General features: G+C 34.8%; 1 protein-coding gene across 1 annotated transcript in view; it reads left to right on the top strand.

Annotated features, from left to right (window-relative positions):
- UBE2W (ubiquitin conjugating enzyme E2 W) overlaps positions 1 to 18,214 on the top strand; it is a 43,332-nt gene extending 25,118 nt beyond the window's left edge. The window contains exons 4-6 of the mRNA XM_081070832.1: positions 3,660 to 3,815; positions 7,502 to 7,577; positions 15,671 to 18,214. Coding sequence (XP_080926958.1) covers positions 3,660 to 3,815; positions 7,502 to 7,577; positions 15,671 to 15,684 — 246 coding nt within the window. The 3' untranslated portion in view covers positions 15,685 to 18,214. The remainder of the gene's footprint in view (positions 1 to 3,659; positions 3,816 to 7,501; positions 7,578 to 15,670) is intronic.
- Positions 18,215 to 19,611: the final 1,397 nt, after the last annotated feature.

The raw sequence follows: 19,611 nt of genomic DNA, 5'->3' as shown, positions 1-19,611 counted from the left end.
CACAATTGGTGGCTTTCAGTTTAGATTTTAGTACTTTTATGAAACACAGTACAGTCTAGTCACCAAAAGTCACCCAGAGGTTGGCTTGCTTAGAATTTTTTGTCGCACCTGGGATATGCATACTTAAACAATTACACAGGTGCTGAGCATGGTTCTCTCTTAGGTCTCACCAGGTCTTGAAAATGAGCCACACTGATGGCAAGATGTCTGCAAATTAGAGACATCTGAGGACTGCTTCTGATGCAGACACAGAACTTCAGACGTGGTTCACAGGCTTGCGGTCCAGGATCCTTTTCTGAAAGTGACTTTTATTTCCATCAAATAGCTTATTCTTAAATCTTAAAAGTTTGTCATTCTGTTTTACTCAGTTTGGTTTATACCGTGGGGAATGAGTGCAGTCTCCAGTTGCTGACTGTTAAATCTCTGTGACTAGTTTGACTCTGAATAAATTATTTTTAAAATAAATAATTTTAGAAATAAATAAATTAGCAACGTTCTTATTTAGTCCCTTTGGTTTCAAATTCGCTGTATTTGGTGGTTTTGTCAGATCTGTTCTAGATAGTTTTATCATCTGCTTGGGACTCTAAATAAGTTAAAGTTTTTGAATTCTGAATCTAGCTTCATCATCTCTGAAGTTTTCAGAACCTACTTGGCTGCATAAAAAGAACTGAAATCCTCCTTTGGCTTATACTGCATATTAAGTAAATGAGGATGGTTAAGAGAGTGATTTTGAAGAAATTCAGCCTTGGTTATTCTCTCCATCACATGCAGAGAACCAGAATAGCCAAGTTTATTAAAACAGTCTGTGGAAGCTGCTTACCGGCCTTTTACATGAATAAACTGTTGGATAAAAGTGTTTTCTTCTATTTTAGGAATTCTCTGGCATGTAAACTCACCCTGTCCGTGTTTAGACAAACTTCTAAAATTCTGTATCTGGCAGGGTTGGCCCTAGGGGCTATACTATGTGTAACTAATTCCCGTTTTTATGGTCGCTAAAAGTTTCAGGCTGGCTGTGTTTGCCCTGCATGGAACATGTTAATAAGCCCCTACTTTTCTTTTCTTTTCTTTTTTAGGGTTATTGAGATCTGATTTTTTATTTCAGTTCCCTCAGACTTCAAAGCTATTTCTGTCTTAATTTCTGCCTCCCTTCCCTGCTTATAGAATGTCTGCTGCTTCTGCTGTAGGTGTCTTTTACTGCTACTCATTCCTTTTCTTTCTCTCCTCTCCTGATTTCCTTTTGGTTTATGCATACTTCTTGACTCCCAGGCCAGATGATGTCGTTTTATAATCATTTCTGTCCAAGAATACTGCTTTCCTTCTGCTCTAAATTGGCTGGTCAAAGCATGCCATGGTAACCTTTGTATTTGGCGGGCTGTGTATTTTCCTTGATGGTTGCGGATACATTAATTCCTTTTTGCCAAAGAAGATAACTTGGCAGTTCTTCATTTTTGGGTACTTTCAGAGCACTGTTCTGCTTGACTTCTTCAAAAAGAAATGCTACTGGAAAAGAGATATACTTTAAAAAATAATTGTGGTCAGGGAATAAGCTCTTGGGCATTGCTTTTATTCTTAACGAATCCATCCACTGGTCAAATGGCATTTCGGGGCAGAATGAATACCCCAAAGCAGATGCATGTTCTGTGAGATTTACAAATGCCCGCTCCAAACCTCTGTAAAACGTTTGTGGGAATATGAAATGCATATAATGTCATACATTGTAGTTTATATTTATAAAAATAACATTTAAGAAATTATTGTGGATAAACTCAAAACGTGGAACTGCAAAACCATTTAAGCAGTCATTTCTTTTTGCAGAGCAGTACTTTTTTTTTTTTTTTTTTTTTAAGCAAAAAGTGATGAAAATGGCACTAGCATAGATAGATAAAATTGAGGTAAATGGTATGTTTCTCAAAAAGCTGTGCCAAAGTCTTTCAGCGGTGGGGAAGCGGGGAAAGTAATTTGGTATCTCTTATTTTGAGACCTGACTTTTATTTTTCAGCTTTATTTTAGCTCTCTTTAGTGGGAATGGAGGGTGGATAGCCAGAATTGAAAGAAAAAAAAAAATATGTGCAAATGTGTGAAGCCATTCCTTTGAGAAAAAAATTCCTTTTCCTGTCTTATATTAGCTTCAGCCAAAGAAATGAGTCCCATATGTAGTAGTGTATTTGAAATATTAAAGGATTTGTACAAAAGAGTGCTTCGTTAAAATGTAAATATTTGTAAAATTGTAATAAAATTGGATTTGTAGCTACATATTTAAAAATAAAAGCAAAAACCTAGCTGATGGTAATTTTTCATAACATATCCCATATTAAACTATGGCATACCTTACTCTGGCAACACTTATTTCACTGGCTCTGTTTTCTCCTCTATAAAGGGAAAAAAGATATGCCTAGGGCAATATATATTTTGTCAGTTCCTGTCATAACTTAAGGTAGGGTTTCTCCTTACTGAGGTCCTGCTATATTCAAGTGTGAGGCAGTTTTGCAGGTGGAGAAAGATACTGTTAAGTCTGGTTTGGGAACCTACTGATTTATATTTGATGAACTTTATAAAAATCCCAACATACCCAACCGAATCAGAATGTGTAAAAGTGGGGCCCTTGAATTTGTATTTTTTAGCCAGATCTTCGGGGCATTTTTTTTTTTCTTTTTAAGGACAGGCCAGTAGTTAGGAATTAATACTAAACAACAGAATAAAAATGGTATGTATTATTGCAATACAAAATTCACTAAAGATTGGTGGGTTTGTTTTTATGCCAAAATAAATAATTTAGTATGAAGTAACATATATAAACATTCTTAAGTATAGGACTTCTGCTTGCTTTGAGCTACTTTGGGCTGTGCTTACAGATTTGTCAAGATACATGAATTTACTCTCCTGCTTATTCAGATGCTTAGGTAGTATGTTTAAGAAACACTATTATTGGGATATTTGTTGAATTATTAGGGCAAAGGAAGGAAATAATAGATTTATTACCTTTTAAAACAGTGCTGAGGCAAGATGGATGGAGAAAGGAAAAACTTAGAAGAATTGAGTAAAAGAAAAGAGAAAAACAGCAAGTATTTGGGAGACTCATTCAATCCTTGTTTTTTGGTCTAGGCACACAATTACTTGCCGATTGACAAGTAGTAATCTGTGCTCATCGTGATGGAGGTGTGAGTTTAGAGGAGGTGGAATATGTAGGAGTTATTTCCTTTTGCATATAGTACCTGAGGTGACAGCATTGTTACAGGCGGAAGGGCTGTTCCTATCACCTGTTCCTCATTTTGTCTCAAAATTGAATACTTTCTGTGTGGAATTTGAGTGTATTCGGTTTCTCTATGCAGGAATCAATGAATGGAATTTGAAAAAACGTTCTTATGAATGGAATTGTCTTTTACTAGTCTAGAAATACATGGTAATTTGGAAACTTTTATAAGGGATTTGTGAAAAATAAATATAAAATAGATAATCTGGGGTTTTTTTCTCGGACATTCATACAGTGAAACCAGTACTTACTGAGTTGATGAGAACAAACAGCAAGCAGTTTTGTTTATCTTGTTCCTGGCACTGATTTGTTTTTGATTTGGTTTTTAAAATATTAAGTTATGTGGAAAATATTTAATTTTTGGTAATACAGAATATTTGAGTGTTAATGGAATTTTATTTTTTCTTAGGTCATGTTTACCGGTGAAAATATTCCTGTTCATCCTCATGTTTATAGCAATGGTCATATCTGTTTATCCATTCTAACAGAAGACTGGTCCCCAGCGCTCTCAGTCCAATCAGTTTGTCTTAGCATTATTAGCATGCTTTCCAGCTGCAAAGAAAAGGTAGGAATTTTCAGAATTATTCCAGGTAATACCTCTTCTTTTAGTTTAGGTAGAGAAACTATTTTAACGCACATTTTATTTGAAGGAAGGACTTAATGCTTTTTATTATAAAGTTATATGGGGAATGTCATGTTTAATAATCGATTGGGAAATGATTTTGATAATCTTTCGTTCCAAATAGAAATTCGACATTGTTTTCTATTTCTTAAACAGGAAATTTCTACAGATGTTCTTAAATAATCTGGATTTTATTTCCGCAAACACAGGGCGAAAGTGTACAAGAAATTCTTGTTTCGAGATTCTATGATGGAAAGCCCCAGGAAGAAGTGTCACAGGCAGTGCCCTTTCCCCTCTGCTGGCTCTCACCCCATCCGCCTTTTTCAGGGCGTTGCCCAGGAGCCAGAGTTTGCCTAGCGTAGTGATTGGTTGAAGGAGGAAGACTAGATTACCAGTAGAATTTGTAGGACTTTCCTCTAATTCTCCTTTACAAATCCACAGATGCTATATCTGAGGGAGAGGAGAGAAATACCAGAAAGAAAAATCGCATGAGTTAAATTTAATATACACTTTTAAAGTACCTAAGTTCCCCTGCATTTCTGGTCTTAGCATTCCTGCGTGAGGGTTAGTTAGTATAGCACAGCGTTCATGTATTTCTGTATTTTTAAAAGCCTCTCTTCTCCGTGAAGGTTTCCGTTTGTGTTCTGTTTAAAGGACAAAGTTTTAGAGACTAGAGAGCTGTAGAGTTATTTATTCTAGCAGGACTCTTTTTTCTGTGTTCTCCGAATGGAAGTGACTCTGTTTTATTGTATTTAGAGAAGTTTTAAGATAGTACTTCATTTTTAAATGGTAGGTTAGCTAGACTCAAACACATTAAGTCACTGTAAAGTAAGTTTCTTGGAATGTTAGTTCCGTAACGGGTTTCTTGGTATTAAGTTTGAAAAAGAAAAGTTTTTTTTTTTTCAAATAAGCATGGGAAATAATGGGTTAAATTATATATATATATATATATATATATATACACACACACACACACACACACACACACACACATATACACATACATACACATACATTATATATACATTTATATATAATGTATATGTAATATACATTATATATAAATTTTATAATATATATTAGCATTAAGAGCCTTTAATACACAATTTTATATACCATATAAGAAAGAAAATGAACTTCTGGCAGTTAAACTGTGTTAACACACCATTAGTTAAAAGACGTGTAATCCCCATTCAGGAATATTAAAATATGCAGAAAAAAATGCATACCTTAGAAGAGATGAAATAGAGTACATTTTATATTACCTGATGTTAGTATCACTTTTTAATTTCAGTTTCCTCTTTGGTTGGCTTTTCTAAGCTTAAGTGTTGCATCTTAGGCAACACTTGAGCTTTTGGTTAATCCCGAGGGCTTTAGAAACAAGTCTTACTCCTTTATTGCTTCCATATTTTCTCCTCCCCGACCACCTCCCCCCAGCACACACACACGTTTTACACTGAAGTGTAGAGTCTAGCAGTTTGCAGTTACAAGGGCTTCTTTGTCCCCGCTAATGTTTAACGCCTACGGAAGGGTGGCACAGTGACCTAGGATTCCATAAGAAAAGTGACGAGATGAACACCAGCGATGTCTGCAGGTGCTTGTGCATATGCCTGATGATTAACTTTTGTTTACATTTAAATGTAATGATTTACTATTAAAAACTGGAAAATGGCTATTCTGTATCTCCTTCATGCTTTTCTCACCCTCATCATTCTCTCTTCTCTGCTGCTAATGCTTCTTGCGTACTTAGTATACGACTAATCATTCCACTTATTGATAAACTACATTATATAATAAAACTATCATATATTTAACCAAGGTGGTAATCTGGAAGTCAGAATTCTGGCAGCCTTTGTTCTGTGAAATATGATAAAATTCAGCAAGTATTTATTTGTACTGTGCTAAATACGAGGTTACAAAGACAAAGAGGAAACCTTGCTTTGGCATTGAGGGGACCTAGTTCCAAATAAGCTTTCAGAAGTCTTTTAAATACTCACTGAAAGCTCTTCTGTTAAAACAGGTGAATTTTATTCTGTGGTGGACATAGTTGTAGGAGTTTCACTTTAATAATCGACTCTTTGAATACAAATTTTAATTTTTACTATAGGCATTTGGGGACTTTGATTTAGTCATAATTTTTTTGTTCCATAGTTTTTTTTTCACAGTCAAGAATGGTTCCCTAATCTGAAGGCATTTAAATCTGTCAGTAGATTAAAGATAATTTCTGATATTGAGATCGGGCCTTTCGGTAATTTATGCTTTATTCTCAATACCCTTATAATATAGATAATCCAAACTTGCCAGCTTGTATTCAATTTTAAAACAATTTTGGTAATCTGCCTTTTTGTATAGTTAGTTTACTTTTTCTAAAAGCCATATCTCCTTGGTCATTTACCAGTTTGGTTATATTCTTGACTTAAGCAAATAGAATCAGTGGGTTTTTTTTCTTTCTTAAATATTTATTGTTGAAAATTGGGTTCTAATAAATATACAGATGAAATGAGTTTATGAAATTATTTGCCATAGTGGTAGCAATTTATTCCACACGAACACCAGTTACAACTTTATAAGACAAATAACAGCAGATCGTGTTCTTTGATATAGTCAGGCATCTAATTTCATAATGCTAAATTTTCAGGAATTTTTCTCAAACTATATTAACAAGGTAATCTTGGAATAGTTGTTTAACGTCTTATGCTCTACACTTCCCGTTTGTTAAATTACTATTAATATTAACTCATAGGAGCATTAACTCAGAGGCTCAGCTGAGATCACAGTTACCTACGTGAGCTTTAGAACAGCCAGTGTACTGCCTGCTCTGCTTCCTGCTGTCTTTGGAGTCTGTCTGCTCACCTGCTGTCTGCTCACCCTTGCTTTCTGGTTGGACCCATCGTATTATCTATAAACCTGCCCTCAGTGGCTTTAATACAGATTTGACACGTTTCCAAATCTTTGCTGTGTCACATATTTCTTGTGTCTGATCAATATCCAACAGTTTGCAGGACAATTCTCTTTCATAATGTACCTTCAGTGTCGTTGGCATCTCTATTTCTGATGTGGCTCCCTCGCAGAGCTGCCCCATGTTTTTAATATTGTGCTATGTAGTCAGGGCATATGTATCGCAGAAATGCCAATCAGTATACCTTTTCCCCTTATGTATTGTTTGGAAATGGAATCCTTTGGTCTGTCCTTTATGATACTATCGTACAGAAAAACAGTAATCCTTTGTGGAGGCTTATAACTTACTATAATTTTTCAGACAAACCTAGTTAGGTAGACTTTTTGTTTTAATTAGCTCACAAAAGTAATTACCAAATTATTTCTAGGAAGATGAGAAATGAAACCTAAATTCTTTACAACCCACTGCTGCCACTTTTGGTTGATAGTCGTTCTCTAGTAACCCCACTGGAACCTATCAAACCATACATGCACACGCCTATTTTTTCAAAAGACAATTTCAGCGTTAAGAGTGCATTTCCTAGGATATATTATTTTAGTTATGCCGTCAGCATTTATATTATTTCTAGAATCCTGTAATAGTTTTGCTAAAGCTTTTATTGAAACTATTTCTCCCTTATGTTTTTTCTATTTTTCAACTTCTTATCTATTTAAACTCTTTTTGGTTTCAGAGACGACCACCAGATAATTCTTTTTATGTTCGAACATGTAACAAGAATCCAAAGAAAACAAAATGGTGGTATCATGGTAAGCAGTTTTATTTTAGAATAATAACTTTTTAGCATTTTGGTTTGAAATATTGTATATTTGTTTGCTTGAGAGAAGAGAATATATAATTGATGTATTTTTACAATATGGGGAAAATTTTTAAAAAATGTTTTAAGATATTTTATGGATAAGTTAGACTAGCTTTCTTTTTAATGGGGGCACATAAAGTCCTAGCCATCATACAAGTAAAATCTAAAATTGCTTTCACATTCTGAAACTCTTCCATTTTATTACAAAAATGAAGTCCTTAATAATCTTTAGATCAAATTAAAACTAGTTATTGGGAAACCTGTTATTTGAAATAGAAGTTTTGATGCCTTATGTACTCATTTAGTTCTGATACTGTTCTTTATGGGAGGAGTGGATTGCATTGTTAGAGATGACCCACTAAATTGAAGAAAGCTCTTCCTGTTCTAATAGTTATTCCTCAAGAAAACTGAGGGTCTGCTGGTTGTAACTTTATAAATACAATACTTTCAATAATTTTACATTTCTATTGCTTTTGTTGGGAGGGTTGATGGTAGCTTTTGTAATTGAAAACTGCTAGCATCTCTTCTATGTATTGACCTTACTGCTTTGCCAAAAAGATGTTTGAAATTAAAAACAAAATGTTTATATTCTTTAATGTACTTTTTGAAAGCAAATGAACAAAAACCACCCCGTGTTTTGTATACATAAGAGTATTTCTTTTGTTTTTTGTTTTATTGTTGTTGGTTTTTTTAATGTTATCCTAATAAGAAATTAGAACTGACAAAACTAATTAATAGGAATATGGCCTTTCCCCCCTTATCTTTCTACCCAATATGAAACCTGTTACTACTTCAGTTAATTTGAGACAATTAGAAACTTAAAAAAACCAGTCACAGGAGTTCTCTGAGTATTGGATACAAGAGGACTAGAGTCGATACAATGTCACTGTCCCAGCAGTTACAAGGTAGTAAACACAGTGGCAGAAGAATGCTATTCCTTAGAGCCACAGAAATATGCATATTTGGGATAATGTTGAGGAGAAATATAGATGATCTAGGGGAAGAAATAACTTTTAAGAGCTGTGAAAAAATAGAGGTATTTTGATGAGAAACCAGTATTATAAAAAAAAACGTATTATTCTTTAGAAATTACATGTTTAATATAATTCAGTAAAATTTTAGTGGAACGATGGGGTGGGTGCTTGAAATGTTTGGAAAAAAATAAAGGTGAGAAGATCAGTTTGAATTTTGAACTAAAGAATAATGAAGGAGAATTAGTCTACGAGATACCAAAATATATTAATGCAAGAATAGACATTGTACTCTTTTCTAGGCTATTTTGTAAGATTTGAATATATGGTAAATAAGATGTCATAAATCAGTGAGAAGGGAAAAATTATTTAGTAAGGAACCTTGTTAGAAAATTGGTAATCATTTTGGGAAAGAAACATTAGCATTTTTATTTCATACATAAAATATTTCCTGTGGATTGAATTAAGTATTTTTGAAAAATACAGCAATAGAAAAAACTTTTTTTAAAAAAAGTTGGGTATTAACTATGGAGGAAGGAAGAATTTCTAAAAAGGAAATCACAAAAAATTAAACATTTGGTTACATGAAAATTTAAACCTTTTATAAAATCACCAAAAAGCCTCAAATGTCATGTAAAGTAGAAAAAATAAAATTATGAAAAACATAGCTTATTAAAAATAAAGGTTATGAAAGTTGCTTAGGGATAATACAATTAATTAAAAGCATAGGCTGAAAAACTCAACATACTGAAATAATTACAAAGTTACTATTTAGAAACTTACTGAATTGACAGAGTTTTTTAAAATGAGTGCAGTGCTGGAGGAGAGTAAAGGGTAGGACAAAGCAGTGTTTTCATACTTGCTGGTAGTGCAGCGTCTCTGTAGTCCTTTTAAGGAATAAAGAAGCAGGTCAGCAACATTTAACCAGCTGAAAGTTCAAGATCAACCTTTTGTCTCAGTGATAAACTTCTGAGAATTCTTCCTAAGGAAATTATCTTTAATACAAGAAACATTTTGTGCGTGAAATGTTGAGTGGGGCATTCAGTGGACACCGTGTCCCCCAGGTGTTCCCTCTCCGCGTTCCGTTTGCCCAGAGAGCATCCTTCCACACACGCCCCTCTGTGGGGACCTCCTGCACCAAAGCCTCGTTGATTATTCCCTCTTGTAAGGAATCTAATACACTTTATTACTGTGCCTGGAACGCTCGTTTTGTTTTAGCTGTGAAAGAGCTCCTCAGATAATTCTGTACAGCTGTTCTCTCGAGAACTTCTGTCTCAGGAATTCTTAGATCAAAAAGGACAGCTTTTCAAATAAGATGCACTGCTAATCAGAGCTTAGGAATACTTTCTGGGCACTGAAGTACCACTCAAACTTTTAACAAGACCCTACTTTAAATGGCCCTTTGCTTCAATTTACATTGCTGGCTTCTCATTCGTTTGCATGCTGTTACCTTTGGGGACCAAACACTATGCTCCCTCTTCCTTCTGTGCCTTTGTAGGGAGCCTTTAAAAAAGTTCACTGAGGGTCACAGACCCCTTTATCTTAGTATAGTAAATTCCCAAATTCATCAAAAATTAACATAAGTTAGTCAAGAATATTGACAAACTAAATGAAACATTATTTTTAGTGTCATCATCTTTCAAGCCCTCTAATGCTGCCTTATATAGTTGGGAGGACTTACGAGACATCCTTTATCTAAGAATACTTCCAGAATTTCTATTACCTGCTTTTGAATAAAATGGAGAAAAGTGACATAGTGATACAGAACTATAAAAATTAATTCTTTAAAATAAAATACAGTTCATAGTAGAAGTTGTTTTTGATAGAGTTAATAGTTTTTATGTTACTGAAAAATCTACACTTTCATAACTAAACTGGAAAACTCTTGATAGTCTGAGGATGGATCATCTCCAAGTTAGCCAAAAAGTGCCAAGAAAAGCGGCTTTTCAAACAAAATTAACTCTCCTTTAATGTGACATAGTCCAGGGTTTGGGTAGGAATGACTTTTTCCAATAAACAGATTAAATATATCGCCTCTTTTATCCCCCCAAATACAAATGAGCTGATTTTTAAAGGCACTGGATTCTAATTCAATTGAATTGTGACTGTCCTAGCCCAGGTTCAGTCCTGGGACAGTGTCCTCATCCCAGGTACAGATGTTTCTTCATCCACCAGTAATTCTGTTTAAAACATCCTCAGTTCATTGACTTTCAGCAACCATTCTTACCTCAATGTGGTTTCTGCTCCTGCTTGAACCCTGCGTGCTTAAGTCATTCCCTCCTCTCATTTTCCCTTACGTGGGCACTTTTGCTCCATGAATGAGCCTCATATGAAATCAAGGAAAGTAATGTTAGTTTACACTTTCAGACGGTGGAGCAACTGCTGTCATCAAATGGGCATGTGCAGGGACCTTCCTTGAACTTTTCCTTCCCCTTTAAAGAGCTAAAGCTTTTCAGCTGTGTCACATTATTGTCTTCTTTCTACATTTTAGAATAGGGATATATCCTGCTAGGGATATTTCAAAAAGATCATCATCTTTCAAGCCCTCTAATGCTGCCTTGTATAGTTGGGAGGACTTACGAGACATCCTTTATCTAAGAATACTTCCAGAATTTCTATTACCTGCTTTTGAATAAAATGGAGAAAAGTGACATAGTGATACAGAACTATAAAAATTAATTCTTTAAAATAAAATACAGTTCATAGTAGAAGTTACAGGCAATGTGGAAAATAGCCCACTTTGGCATTGTAGTTCAATTTGCAACAACCATCCCAAAAAGAGTAATCATACTCATAATGCAGAACACATCAGGCTTTGTTTTCATTTTCCAGATCTTAGGTTATGTTTCTCTGCTTAGCTGCTTTAATTCCAAAAGGTCTTCATTGATCATGCTTTCTTTCTTTGTAACACCAACTTACCAAGCGATACGGTCTTTTGTTATTTCTCAGCATCATCTGGTTCTGAAAGGATTACAGGTGTGACCTGCAAAGCTAAACAGAAAGATCAGCTTGAACAAAGACTTGCTTGGAATTGGATGAATACCTGAAACTTAACATTTCAGTTTCTAGAAACCAAGCAGCCCTGTAAGCCTGGGGGTCAAGCTGCACAGCCCTGTGTGGTGCTACCTGACATTCCTGGAGCAGTGTGGGGCAGACTGTTTGTCAGGTCTTCTGAGAGGCAAGAGCAGTGTGGGGTTTGGATTAGTGATACCTGTGCGCTTCAGAGGGGCTTCTGGATGCAGGATGGAGGCACTATTGATGAAAAACAGCCAATCTGAAATGGAGTTCATTTCCTGGTTTTAGAAGAGGAGGACAGAGCTGACACACCAAAACTGAGCTGCCAGATACCAATATTGGGTTCTTGGGTTGGGGGGGCGGGGTCTCACCTCTCGGCGTGAATTTCTGATCTTCCACATTATTGGCTAGTGTCCCTTGAAAAGTAGGCCAGCCACTGCTTCCGTCCTGTTGCATGTCTCTGTACATCCCACCTCATCAGTCAGTACCTCCCAGCCACGTCTCAGTCCACAACAGGCTTCATGGATGACGGGCTTCCCGTGAGAGGAGTCTTGTCGTTTATACCATGTTGTTGCTGTGCCTCTGCTCTGTGTAGATGCAGAAATCCTTACCACTGGGTTACAGTGCGGTGACATGCTGTACGGGCTTGTAGCCCGGAGCATTGGCCACACCATGCAGCCTGGCTGTGTGCCGTACACGTCATGGATGGGTGAATCCATGCTCCTTTTACTGTTTGCTTGAAGTGGACTAAGGGCACGCCTGCATTGGAATGCACACGTGTGTGTGTTGCCAGTTAAGTCACGTCCATGTGCTTTGAAAAATGATTTGAGTCAAGAGAATAGGGTTAAAAATAAAGGAAACTAACCAAAGTGGGTATTTCAACAGGCAGTTCATCTCAGCATATAAAGCGGCTGAGGGATTTACCAATGGTTCAGGGCTAGAATCTTCCGTAGGAAACAGATCTGTATCCAGTACAGTGTACAAATGAATGAATGAGCTTCAAAGTTCTATGTCATAAAATAGACGTAATTGTTCTTCAAAAGGATAAAAAGAACTTTTTTCTGAGATTATAAAACCATTTCACTGAGATGGCCAACTAGAATCCATTAATAATATCCATCTATTTTCTGAGACCAATATTAAACATTTACAACTTAGTTTCAGAAATGGTTGCTTTCCAAGGTTGGGAATAAAGATCTGTGGTTCCTGAAGCATTTTCTTGAAAGCGATAGAGAATTGAACAATATAGCTTAAGACTGCTATTGAGTATTGGCTCTAGAAAACGAGGCTTATAGGAAGCAAATTGGCATAATGTTTAGATGTCATAGCCAGTAAACTGAAGAGTTTGTAATTTGTGGAGTAGAGGAATCTTTTTTTTACAAAACTGTGGACTATATTCTGGTTCCATTTAGCCAACAACATTTCCTGTAGAATTACAAACTTTATAAGGAGATAGGAACATAAAATTATCTTAGACTAGTAGTAACAAACTCTTTTTCTCCTTGCCTTATAAATGCATAAATTTATCTCCATTAGTTGTGAGCCTTATTTGTGCTACTTTTTAGGGTTACAAAATCATTTTCAAAATTCATGAGTCCAAACTTTTACTCAGCCTTTGCCCTTTATTTCCTGCTGGATAACAATTCTGTTGTTTACTCTGAAAGCTTTCTTGAATCGGTTTATTAAAGGAAACTAATTCCCTAAACTATTGAGAGAAAAACCTAACTGTAAAGATTAATTTTTGTCTTTTTTGGAGGTAGCAATCCCACTTCATATCCACTGACCTATTACTGTGTTCCTTTTCTTCTAGTCTTCTGTCCCTGGGAATATCCAGGGAGATGGTTTCCAATATAATGTGATGGTTCTTATACTCTGGGGAAAACTAAATGACCTTCTAATATAGTTCTCTCTCATTCACGTTATCCAGAAGCCCAGTGAAGTTAGCCATGGTAGGTGTCACTTCTTTGGAACTGGTAATTTGTATATTCTATTTGAGGGTATAATTTTAGTAAGGCTTCTGCAGTTCCAGAAAAAATTAAAGTGGTTAGTAGGGTTTTTTTTGTGGGTTTTTTTTTTTTTTTTTGAGGCCATCATCTTGCCACAAATACTTTAACCAGAAGGTTAAATACATATTTTTCTTTGAGGACCTTTTGTAGACCTATGTTTGTCTTGATCCAAGATGGGTTTACCGTAACAACTTTCTTTTGCAAGCCACTCCCAGTATCCAGTAATCCTTTTATCTAGCCAGGAAACTGTTCCTTCATCTAACAGAAGAGATTTTTTGCTTCTTAGTGATGGCCTTTTATTTGAGGGAAAAGGTGGCCATGGTTTTGGCTCATACCTGTCTCCATGCTTAAGTGTTTGCTCAGAGACTTTGATTACATACAGCCATCGTGGATTTGGAATGTTTAAGTTCCTGTGAGTTCACCTAGCAGAGATACATGAGATACTTGAATTCTTCCCTTCAGAACTTGAGTAAGTTTATTTCTCCAAAGATACAGTATTTAAGACAGATTGTATTGTATTAGTCCTGAGTGTCTTTTAACATCTGACCCAAGATGGGAACTGAGATAGGGCGAATGGCTTTACAAGGATCTCCCAGTGATTCTGGAGGTTGGTAGCATATTCTACAACAGTCTACTGTATTGAAAAACTTCCAGAATGAACAAACTGATAAAGATACATTTGTGGTACCCCCATCAAAGATGATATGTCTTTGGAGATAACAGCTTATTGCTGGTTAACATTATGTTCAAGTTAAATATTATCTGTCGCTTAATGTGTAGTATACCTTGTCATGTGGTGTGATACTAAAGTTTATCCCTAGTAATTTGACATTAGGTAGAGTTTAGTGCCATCTCTTAGCTTACAGGTTTAAGTATGATTAACTTGGCCATTAATTTCAAGGGCCCTTTTGTTATAAAATATTCTACTGGAGAAGTGAAATTTTAAGGAACTTGTAAGTTTGTTCTACATCCATGATATCCTCTTTATTTCAATTTCCACAGTGATTTAAGAAGCAGATAGTTTCACGTGACTGAAGCTATAAACTATCCACTTATTTTCTTAAAGATACTCTTATTTGTTTAAAGGATTTTAATGATTAGATATTATTTATTTTAAAAATCTAGTCTGTTTCACCCTTTAGATTACCCTTAAGGTGTAGGATCACGCAATATTTCACTAGTTTGCCCAGGACAGAAGTCAGTTTACTGGTTTTTAGCTCCCATTGCGTCTTTCTGAATTTTACTAGCAATATATCGATCTTCACATGGGATGGTTTGTAAAATATTTTGGCCAATTTTTCAGAATTTTGTCCTTGAGAGCTTTTACCACTTTCGGGTAGTTGCCACTAGTCTAGTTTCTTTCTGAAGAATAACCAGTCCTCAGAATAAATCCTTCAGCTATGTTTTGTGAAATAACTTATGTAAAATAAGTCATGAACCCAAAAGATTATGCTATATGTTACATAAATATAACGTGTTGAGGCTACCAGAAGGCATTACTGAATAATTGAGTGGGATTTTTTTTAAATGACCTTTTTGCATATGTATCTATACTTGCTGAAAAACTTATTTTCTAAGGAGATCATAGCATTATTTGATTGATTTAGAGATTGTACTTCACTTGTAATTTCCTTCATAGACTAAAGACATGACTTGTATTCTGTGTTAAATAGCATGACAGTGCTGGTCAGGAGTTGACTTCCTGTCTCATTACCATTTTCAAGGTTGCCCGTAAAAGAATTCTCTTAAGACGATAAATCCTGAATATGTGCTAACACATGTCAATTTATTATTTGAAATGAAACTGACAATAACAATACATCATTTTAAGATTTGTGTGAATCACCGTTTTCCTGGAAGAATAGGACGTGATTTGTTTGTCACTGTGTAACTGAACACAAGTTGGACTTTTTATTTGCAGGGATTGGGGGAGGCAAGTCAGACGTGTAAACCATGTTCTTCTTGCTACTTGAAATTATTTTTATGTTGGACTGTATAGATGTTACTTACACATGCTTGACTTTTTCTCCTTTTTTCTCCTTTTCTTAAAGATGATACTTGTTGATGCCACTGTTCTCCTCCTCCTAGCAGAAGATAGTCCTACTGAGAAATGAGCACTTTGATCATTCAGTCTTTGAACTTTAACCTTTGACTGGAAGTGACGTATAGGCAATGAAGACTACTTCCTTTTACTGCATTTTTACTCGTGTGCATTCTGGGCGCATGTTGATCGCTGGTTCAATCCAGGCAGCTGACATGCTTTTATTAGTCATACAGTATTAATGCAGGTGTCAGGAAATGTCAAATATAATTCCATTTTTTATTTTTATTTTTTTAAGCTTTTGGAAAAGTTCCAGGTCCTCATGTATTGTGCAATAACAATGACTTCCTTGGCGGTTTGGGGACGTTCATTGCCGGCAGTGGACGTCGTACCAGGAAAAATTTTCATTAACTCCTGCCACCCAGTGATTAATGCATGATAGGGCCTATGAAATGAACTTACCTGTTATAGTGGGATTATAATAACGTGAGGGATCCAACATTACTTTGCAAGTCACCCCAATTGTTCATATTTGGATTCTATGCACTGTGATCCTGAGGGTAACAGCATGAATTAACATGCATCTTTAAAGGACTGTAATGAAAGATCATTGCGTATTTATTGAATTGTTTATATCTGCTGTCAAATTGTTTTGACATGGAAGATTTTCAAGTAACATTGGCAGAAAGGTACAATATGTTATCCCTATGGTGAAAATAAATCCTTTGGTTGTATATAGTTCCTCAATCTCTGAAGTAAAGGTATGAGTAATATAGGGTATGAATGGTTTAATCAAGGCTTTATTTTGGAAGTAAGAGAAATGGCAGTGATGATTAAACTGCTGCAGTCCATAATTTGGGATTATTTGTACATTAACGGTTTTTCCAAGTAGACTACACTCTGTTACTTCCTGCTAGCCATCAGCATGAGCCCTACTGCCTAAACACTATTTCATTTATTTATGTTTGGAAAATCCATAAACATTTTTGTTTGCAATTTTGTTTCTTTTGTTATGTCTTAAGTCAAGTTTGAATGTTACAATACTTTAACTGAAAAACTTTTGTCAAGATTTTTCTTGTAAATTTTCTTTACTTGTAAGTATCATCTTGTCCTTCAATCCTGTACCCTAAAATAAGAAATACATTTTTGACAGAGGCTTAATGTTTTAACAAAAGAGTGTGGACATTTTTATTTTAAAATTTAGGCAAAAGTACACTGTAGAATGGTATGTTTGCTTATTTGTCTTACACACCATGCAGTTATTCCTGGAGGGATTTGTTATGTTTTCTTGTTTTCATTTTGCTTACAGCTAGATAAAATTTTTCTATAGAAAAAAATTGTTGAAAGGTCCAATTCTCAGTACCATGTAAGTTAATGATACAACTACGTTCTCTTTTTAAAAAGTGATTACTGTATTTTATAAATTACCTTTTCACATATGCAGAATCTGTTTCTACTACAATGTTATTTTTACTAATGCCTATTATTGCACTCTTTTTGACATATCCTACAGTGAATTTATGGATCAATTTGGGCTTAAAAATAAAAGCCAGTTGGCTGAAAGGTTTGAAATGTACCCCAGCTAAACTATCCAATCAATAATTGGCAAAGAATATTTTAAAAATTGTTTTTAATCTCTGTATAGGTGACATTTTGTAGCTTTGTACGTGTTAATTAAGGGCATATAATTTTACACTCTAAAGTATAATTGCTGAACTCAGGGGTGGGTAGACTTCAAAAATATGTCTGCTTTAGAAATAACTTGAAAAAAATTAAAACTATGGCCAGCCACCAAATTGTGGACACTGTTTATACTGCTAGTTCCACTTTTTAAAGTTAAAGACATTTATGTTCCATTTTGAATAGGTATACCTAAGTTCTCACAGTAGTCTCTATCTATTTTATTAGTTGGCCTGTTTGACCAAGACAGAAAATGTTCTTTGAAATGCTTTGAACTACCCTTAGTTTTAAACTGCTTTTTAATATGAGAATTGCAGCTGTAAATTATGTATTTTTCATATTTTACATAACTGCTCTGAACTACTGACTGACTTGATCATTTTCTGGAGTGGGGGGGATTTCTCTTCATACTGCTGGTCCTTTTATAAAAAACTGACCTGTGACATTTATTCACCAAAGGAATTGATATACCAGGTTAAAGATTAACAATGCTATGCTATAGATTAATAGGTCATATATAGCCTCAATTGAGTTTTTTAATATGAATAACAGTATTTTAACATACCTCTCTACAGAGATATCATAAAATAAATTAAAATGAAGAGGAGGAAAGTAAAGGAAAACCAAATAATTTTGGTACATTTTATGGTTTAAAGAGAAGAAATTAAGAAGAAATACTCTATAATATAGAAACACCAACCATTCAAAATCTGCAATCAAATAACACCTTACTCATTACTCCATTGAACTTAGGAATCATTGAAAACACCTTTGCACTTAGATTTAATCAGTTAATTTTAAAAGGAAGCTACCTTATTAAAAGATACATCTTTATCCGAGTCATTGCTCTAGAGAGGACGATTAGTGGCTTTGTAATAATAAAACAGAAATTTCTCCGTACTATGTTGTTGAACGACAACCAGAATGCCAAGAAAGTGTACATAGGAACATGGTCCTTCCCTCTTTCCTGCGTGGGCCTGCCTGCAGAATCGGACTTTCTTCTTCTTCTTTCTTTCTTTTTTTCTTTCTTTCTTTATTTTAAGGCCATTCTCTGGATTGCCAAATTCTGTTAAGACAGTGATACATTCACTTCCTTATTTTGCATGCTTAGATCAGGAACTTGGTGCCCTTTCAAAAAGTAACTACGTCAAGTAGGTATCAATGCCGTCGATTTTAAAGAGAGAAACGGTTTTCAGTTTTTTAAGGTAAATTTTTAAAAATAAACTTTATGGATGTTCTCTTAAGAAATTTAATATTCACCTCTAAAGGACTTCACTTGTAATGTGTAAATTCCTCCTTTTAGCTAGCAGGGAAATGAAGCTGTTTTTAATCCCCAGAAAGAAATGCTAAAAATAGCTTTTCTATACATTTCATCTGGAGAAAGATCTTAATCCTTATTGTTTTGACTAGGTATACAAATATTTGGTATAAAGTAACTAGAATAGTTTATTACTTTTTCCCTTCTGAAATTTTAAATATATGCAAATATACAAATATATATATATATATATATATATATATATATATATATATATATATATATCATTAGATTCCTGTGGTGGATAATAATTTTTTCAGATTCTAAAACAGGTATCTAGTGACTGCTTGATTGTTTCCAGATTGCATCAAAGATGAATTAACAAATAATGGAAATGAGTAGTGATATGAAAATGGTATGTAACCACGTATTACTTGTTTCTGGTACTCGAGTTTTATTTTTTAAAAAGCCTATTGTTTTTAAGAATTGAGATATTTAAAACTTGTTAAAGCTTCTTCCGATAAACAGAAGAGAAGAGGAGGTACTGTGTGTTCAAAAAACTTTTCTAAATAAAGAATTCAGTGTCACTAGTCCTAAGCCTTTTATGGTTACTGCTGCTTATATTTCTCGATTTCACTTTTATTTAGTTTTTTGTACATATTTTAGCTGAATGCTTCAGATTTATAATTGTGTACATAAGTTGGTTTTTTTTTTATAAAGAAGTGAGACTTAATTTGAGGATTCATTCTTGTGAAAGCCAGCTGCTCCATTGTTCTGCGTTTCCTTAATACCTTTGCATGAGTGGGATCTGTGAAAGAGGAATCTTACTCTGAATCCTCTTTGCAGTCGTTTTGTTGTTGTTGTGTGTGTTTGTTTTTATCCCTTTTATTTTTTTCCTTACTGTCTCCTCCCAGATGTGCAGTGCATCCGTCTTCAGCAGTTTCTCTTTCTGACCTCTAAGTTTTTCTCCTCTCTCTCCCTTTCTTCCGTTCCTCCCCCATCCCTTCCCCTTT

Source organism: Rhinolophus hipposideros, assembly GCF_964194185.1.
Source record: "Rhinolophus hipposideros genome assembly, chromosome: 13".
Classification (NCBI taxonomy): domain Eukaryota; kingdom Metazoa; phylum Chordata; class Mammalia; order Chiroptera; family Rhinolophidae; genus Rhinolophus; species Rhinolophus hipposideros.
The sequence above is the reverse complement of the archived record's forward strand: the minus strand, read 5'-3'. Positions and strand labels throughout refer to the sequence as shown.